The sequence below is a fragment of the Diadema antillarum genome, unplaced genomic scaffold (genome assembly GCF_040938485.1).
Source record: "Diadema antillarum isolate AM-2024a unplaced genomic scaffold, OU_Dant_1.0 seq00000155_RagTag, whole genome shotgun sequence".
Taxonomy (NCBI): Eukaryota; Metazoa; Echinodermata; class Echinoidea; order Diadematoida; family Diadematidae; genus Diadema; species Diadema antillarum.
Window position 1 is genome coordinate 337,415 of NW_027271227.1, and position 7,213 is coordinate 344,627.

The 7,213-nt window shown below is 40.1% G+C and overlaps 1 protein-coding gene across 1 annotated transcript; it reads right to left on the reverse strand.

The window, feature by feature from the left end:
• Positions 1-4,003: 4,003 nt before the first annotated feature.
• Positions 4,004-6,013, reverse strand: LOC139727822 (uncharacterized). Its single transcript, XM_071638795.1, has one exon. The coding sequence runs from the start codon at positions 5,387-5,389 to the stop codon at positions 4,004-4,006; it is 1,386 nt and encodes a 461-aa protein (XP_071494896.1). The 5' UTR covers positions 5,390-6,013.
• Positions 6,014-7,213: the final 1,200 nt, after the last annotated feature.

Below are 7,213 nucleotides of genomic sequence, written 5' to 3' on the forward strand. Positions count from 1 at the left end.
CTGCATCACAAGAGTTACCATCTTTTAGGTTTGATTCCTTCGGAATGTTAGCATTAAAGGGGAATATATCCTAAAATTGTGGATTGAGTGAATGCAGCAATATTTTAGTAGAATACAGCAGTGAAAGTTTGAGGAAAATCTGACACTCCGTTCAAAATGTATGACTTTTTGAAGTTTTGGTGACAAGACCGCTGGAGCAGAAGACTACTACAGATCACTCATGACATTACATATGAACTACGATACAAAGAATAAAGAAAACTCCACAAAATAATTTCATAATTGTAAAAAATGTACACATACCCTGGACTTTTTACTGACATACGTCAAGGGCAATATCATTCCCCCTGCTTTCTGAAAGAGGTCAGTCTAGAGCTCATTCATTATGCTGGTAAAGTGAAAATTATTATGTTAAATTTCTTTAAATTTCTTTATTTTGTATATTGACATAACAACATTGAAACAGACAACAAACAACAGTTTTTCTGAATCTGAATTTGTGCATTTCAGTCGTTCCGTTTAATCCATCTCCGTTATCATGCATTTAGTGAAAACTTGGATGCGCCAATTTAATGGTGTAAGAGATGATGGTATCTACAGAAACTCCAGGGGACTTGATGGCCCGTGGGCCTGGGGTCACTAAAAATTGGCGAGGGGCCACCAAAATCATCTTTTGGCGGCTCGATTGGTCTACTAAGATTAGAAGTATTTCAAAATGTAACATTTCATGCATTTTCCTTGGGAAATATGGAAATAAATTGGAATCGATTGAATTAAAATTGTTTGGTACTTTGCTTTTATTTCGGGCCACTACACAGCTTTTTTAGGCCACCGAAGTGACAGATTTAAAGATTCTAGTGACCTGCATGGGCCACCAGACTAAAAAAAGTTGATGCCGAGCCCCGGATTACCGAACAATGTTGCTGTCATTCCTTGATTTCAACCAGCTTCACATCCAAGCCCATGTGTTCAGAGCGTGGAGAATCTTACTATTCTTTTGTAGTTTTCTGGGAGCAAAGCTGAACAAAATTATCAATTTGATCACCTGAAAGCTTTAGTAGCTGTCACATTTATCAAAACAAAATCAGAAAAACAAATATAGGTGCTGGGCGTCGTAAGCTTTCGCGGTGAATTATTACACATGGTCTACAATGTCAAATATTTTACGATTTCTTTGTTATAAGGAGAAAGTGTATAAATCTATTGCATTTAGTTGGAATCGACAGATAAGTACAAAAACCACTTTATTTGACGCAATGAACGGTAGTTTCTGCAGTAGATTCTCGTCGATCCAAAAGGGAACGTTGAGGGAAACATAACACAAAAATGTATACAATCTCTCACTAAGACCCACTAAGAGACGTCTGCAAAAGGGCTTATTAATAATACAGTGTGAAGACATGATTCTAATGGTGTATAGTTCCTCTTACATTAATAAATTAAAGCGACGTCAATATAACGAAGGTAGATTAAAGACAAACTACAGGCAAATAAATTATACCAAATATAAAGGCTCTCCTTTTAATGTCAGCGTATCAGTTGCTATGTGTCGGCAAAAACTAAAATTATTCAAGTTGTAAGAACAGGACAGTATGATGAAATTAGGAAATTACACTGACAAGCAGTGGCGTATCTAGGGGGGGGGGGGGGGGGGGGGGCAAGGGGGGCACGTGCCCCGGGCGCCAATCCTTGGGGGCGCAAAAAACGAAAAAAAAAAGCGAAGAAAAGAAGAAAAAAAAAAACGAAGAAGAAGAAGAAGAAAAGAAAAAAGAAGAAGAAGAAGAAGAAAAAAAAAAAACTCGCCCGGAAGGGAGGGGGGAGGGAGAATGGTGGGGGGGGGGGGGGGGCAGAAAACCAAATCAAACAAGATAAAAACAAAACATGATGATGACGCGGACAAAATGACAATGTTTATTGTGTTCACACAAGAATTCCATGTTCCGTAAGCTGAAATACAAAAATTTTCGGCGCGCTCGCTGCGCTCGCTCGCCAAATATATATGAAAAAGAAAGCAAGAACAAAACTTGATGATGACGCGGACAAAATGACAATGTCTATTGTGTTCACACATGTCATTTAATATTTAGATAGCAAAATGTTTCACTGAGCAGCGGCTGCAATTTCTTTCGTTCTGAAGCGATCGCCAATTGGATCAAAAGGCGCCAACGGTTTCGAACATACGGGGGGGGGGGGGGGGGCGCAAAAAACCCCCAAATCAAACAAGATAAGAACAAAACGCAATGATGACGCGGAAATATACAAATTTCGGCTCACTCGCTCGTACTAATTTAGAGTATCTTTTCAAGTCCTCAGTTTGGTGGTATAAATCGTTATCTATAAGGCCGTCACTGTATCTAGATTAGAATTGTAAGATTTAATAAGCAAAAAATGACAAGAGTTCCATGTTTAGTAAGCTGAAATATAAAAATTTTCAGCTCGCTCGCTGCGCTCACTCGCCAAAATTTATCAAAAAAAGGAAGAAGAAGATAAGAACAAAACGTGACGACGCGGACAAAATGACAATGTCTATTGTGTTCACACATGTCATTTGATATTTAGCAGGCAAAATGTTTCACTGAGCAGCGGCTGCAATTTCTTTCGTTCTGAAGGCGATCGCCGATTGGATCAAAAGAGGACGCCAACGGTTTCGAACATACGGGTGGGGGGGGGGGCGCAAAAAAAAATCAAAAAAGATAAGAACAATACGTAATGATGACGCGGAAATATACAAATTTCGGCTTCAGTTTGTTGGTATAAATCGTTATCTATAAGGTCGTCACTATATCTTGATTAGAATTGTAAGATTTAATAAGCAAAAAATGACAAAAATTCCATGTTTTGTAACCTGAAATACAAAAATTTTCGGCTCGGTCGCTGCGCTCGCTCGCCAAAATTTATATATATATATATATATATATATATATATATATATAAAGAGAGATAAGAACAAAACGTGATGATGACGCAGAAATATAAAAATTTCGGCTCACTCGCGCGCACTAATTTAGAGTATTTTTTTTTAAAGTCCTCAGTTTGTTGGTATAAATCGTTATCTATAAGGCCGTCACTATATCTTGATTAGAATTGTAAGATTTAAGAAGCAAAAAATGACAAGAATTCCATGTTTTGTAAGCTGAAATACAAAAATTTTCGGCTCGCTCGCTGCGCTCGCTCGCCAAAATTTATATATATATATAAAAAAGAGAGATAAGAACAAAACGTGATGATGACGCAGAAATATACAAATTTCGGCTCACTCGCGCGCACTAATTTAGAGTATTTTTTTAAAGTCCTCAGTTTATTGGTATAAATCGTTATCTATAAGGCCGTCACTATATCTTGATTAGAATTGTAAGATTTGATAAGCAAAAAATGGCAAGAATTCCATGTTTTGTAAGCTGAAATACAAAATTTTTCGGCTCGCTCGCTGCGCTCGCTCGCCAAAATTTATCAAAATTCGCTACATTTAAATCACCCTCAAAAGACCCCTTTTAAGTGCTTGAAAAAAGCATATCATGTAGACTTTGTTTAAAGTCCCTACCGGGATGGGGTTGGGGTTGAACACTTTTTCAGAAATTAGGGACGCAATTTTCGCGCTTGCCCCGGGCGCCGTTTCCCCTAGATACGCCACTGCTGACAATAAATCAAAAAGGGGAAAAATATCTAAAACACTACTGTACAGACTTTCTATGCTTTACATCAGTCAGTAGAAATTTAAATGTCATACAGGGAAGTAGGCCTTAAGATTGTTTATTTTACTTGCTATCATAAAGCGTAAACTTTTATTTCTAAACAGCAAATCACATATATTGATATTGATGGAAAGGAAGTTGTTCTTTGCTGGTCAGGAATCGGTTAGTTCAGGGAGATGAGAGTTCTTTCCTTTGTTGGATTTGTTAAAATCGCTTTCATTCATGTTATTCATGACTATTCTTTGCAGTTGCAGAGCGTTTAGGCATGTGATTTGGTGATGACTGAAATATCACATCACTCAAAATACAGATTACCAATCTGGGATGTGAATGAAATACAATTTAGAACTTGCAAGGGCCAAGGTATTGCAAGACAGGTATGCCATGTAACACCAAGATGGTGTTATACCTCTGAGGAACAGTTCCGGCCATTCTACTTGCTGAACTAAGCGCGTCCCATCAAGGGTGTACAGGGAAAGTTTGATGCTTTGCGCCATTACTCTTGCCACCAGCATCCTGTCGTGGAGGTCCAGGGTAGCGAACAGGTACTCTGGATAACCTATGGACTCAAGGGTGCTCCCCATGTGGCCTGTGGAATCGAACACTGTCACCCTGCTGGGTACTATGTCGCACGTACTGGTGATAATGAGGCCGGTTTTTGTGACGTTGACCTGCCGCGGTATCAAGGACCCCGTAGATACGACCCTAGGAGGACAGTCGTCTCCTAGACTATGTATCACAATCTGATTTGTTCTGTTCACAGCGAGTATTCTATTACATTCATCGCGGCATAGGCGAGAATAGTACCCTTCAGCATTGTTCTGACTGACCAAGCTAATATCCGTTGGGGATCCATCAGAATTGTAAACCTTCAGAATTCCATCTGCCAGAGCAGCTACCGATCGTCCATCCGAGAGGAATACGATATCGTATACTTTTCCCTCATTCTCTGAAAGATGTGGCGACTGACTTCCTCCGAGAGAATAAGAGAAGGCACCAGAAGCGAAGCGACCAAAAGTCACGACAACTCTATCTCTCGTCATTTTCGCCATGCCGACAGCTCGTCCAGGTAAGTTCACTTCTGCCAGCACTGCCACGCTGTCATGGCCGTTGCCGATCTGACGTTCTATCGAGTCAGAGCCGGACGATCCCGTTGATGACGCATCATCATCCTTCAGATCTTGGCAACTTTTATCTCGCATACCTTTGCCGTTGGTCGGTCGAAGATCCGTCTTATCTCCAAGCTCAAGGGCCTCCTCAATGGAGATCACACGGTGATTGACGAAGAGGAGTGGCATCTGCCGGTGTCTCATGGTGCACGCCTCGCACAGGCTAGCATGGCAGTCACGGCAGAAAGACAGGGCAGGCGTGCGATCTTCGCAAGCTGTGCACAGGGTTGACGGCTCTCGGAGTGACCGCTGAACAGACTCGCTGGACTGCAGGTGATCGAGGATGTTACTGATGGCGGTGTTTGAAGGAAGGCCCTCCACTCTGTTGACCTGTAAAACAGTTGTCTGCCTGCACAATGGGCACACCATGTCGCTCCACGTAACCGCTTGAGATTTGTCATATTCCAGAAGACAGCGCTTGCAGAAAGTGTGTCCACAGTGCAGGAGTGTGGGGTTAGCAAAGATGTCAAAACAGAGAGGGCATGTCAGGCACGAATAAATGGTCTTTCTTCTAATCTTCTCAGCCATATTTTCATTTCGTTTTGTATGGTGATTCCCCACTCTTCATCACGGCGGCATCCAGTATTGACAGCGGCAGGTGACACAAGCTGCAATATTGTCCAACCATCGCCATCATCATCTCATATGGGTGGGCGATATTCTCTTTTTGAGCAAATGCTCACTCCCTGCACTGTCTTTTAACAGCAATAGCGTTTCAATCAGTGCCTTCACACACGTTTGGGTAGCCATGGGGAAATTGGTGGTATGTGTCATCATAATTGCGTATCCATATTGTACCTTGATGATTTACACACATCGCGCACCGTTACGATTCAAAATGCTTCTTTCTGTACACTGAGATACGGAACATTCACCGCCTATGGTTCTGTTTCTGCATCACAAGCTATTCCTACACAGACGGTGTCGACAAGTGATGGGTTATATCTTGCAGTGTGAGAATTATTTGTCCTCTGGTAGTCACTAGCAGTATTATACGGTTAAGGTAGACATTCAGAAATAAGTGGTAACTATATGGTATCAAACGAAATGTCTTTGCGACGATACACCATTCTTCCCGTAGGGTTACATACAACGTACTGGAGTATGCTGTTTACACCGCAGGTATTCCGAGCGCGAATTGAATTGGTCGTTCCAAAGTCCAATCGGCTGGTGACAACGTCATGATAATTAGGAAGTGGCGTGAGGTCTCCACTCAGCCTGTGTTCTTATGGACGTACAACTGCACTTGCAGCGAGGGAGAGCGAGAAAAACATGAATTACACGCGAGTCAATTCGTAATCATTCTTGCAGTGAATGGTCCAAATACTGACTCCCAGAAGGAAAGAAAGGGAAAGGACACCCAATACCACAATAATGAACGTGAATCATTATGGCTTTGCAGTCGTTTGGAATTATCACGCAAATTTGGATCTTTAATTCCCCGGTGGGCGTGAATCATTATGTACTCAAGGTCAGTTGGCTGTGACGACCTACATCTGCATTCATTAACTGTTAATTTGGCACAAAAGTCGCTACGTAGGATACAGCAACGATGCCTCTTTGTATTAGGAATAAAAGAAGTATATGGACCGTGAAAGGTTGGGTCAGAAGGTGGGGCAATCAGACAGACTATAGGCGATAGGCAGCTATATGGGGCTTGATAACATAAAAGAGATATGCGTGTATTTGTGTTGGTAGTCCTTTTTGTCACAAGAAAAGGTTAGTGATCTTATGCATCATCTCGTATATAACATACATATAACACACACATATACACATGTATATATATATATATATATTATATATATATATATATATAATGTATATATATATATATATATTATATATATATATATATATATATATATATACATGTATACATGTATATAACGGCTCCTACAACGTGGAACAAATAATGAAAGAAAATAAAACAACAATCTATCCTACTGCGTTTTGCATCTAAAACCATCTATTGAATTTGTGTGTAAAACTGAATTTTGATATGAAGAACTTATTTTTACCAAAATCTATGTTATTGTATTTTATCTCGTACATCGTATTCTTGAAAAAAAAAGATAATGTAACTAAAATGAATTGAATTTGAGAATATCTTTTTTTTTTCATTTTGTTTCTATTCATGGCCAGGCAGATTTTTTAGATTCGCGTTTCACTTCCAGTAATCTCCGGACGAGTTTCTAAGACCATAACACAGCACCCAAGTGCAAATTGCAAAATATTGCAAATTGATAATTATGTGCTGTACAGCAATATCAAACAGACAAATGTGTTCAAGGTTTCCAATGTTTTAACAGAACAGGGATATTAGTATGAATGCCCTCCACATTTGCAGCT

Excerpts from the sequence above, each read along its gene's own strand:
- LOC139727822 (XM_071638795.1), bottom strand. The coding sequence starts at position 5,389 with ATGGCTGAGAAGATTAGAAGAAAGACCATTTATTCGTGCCTGACATGC.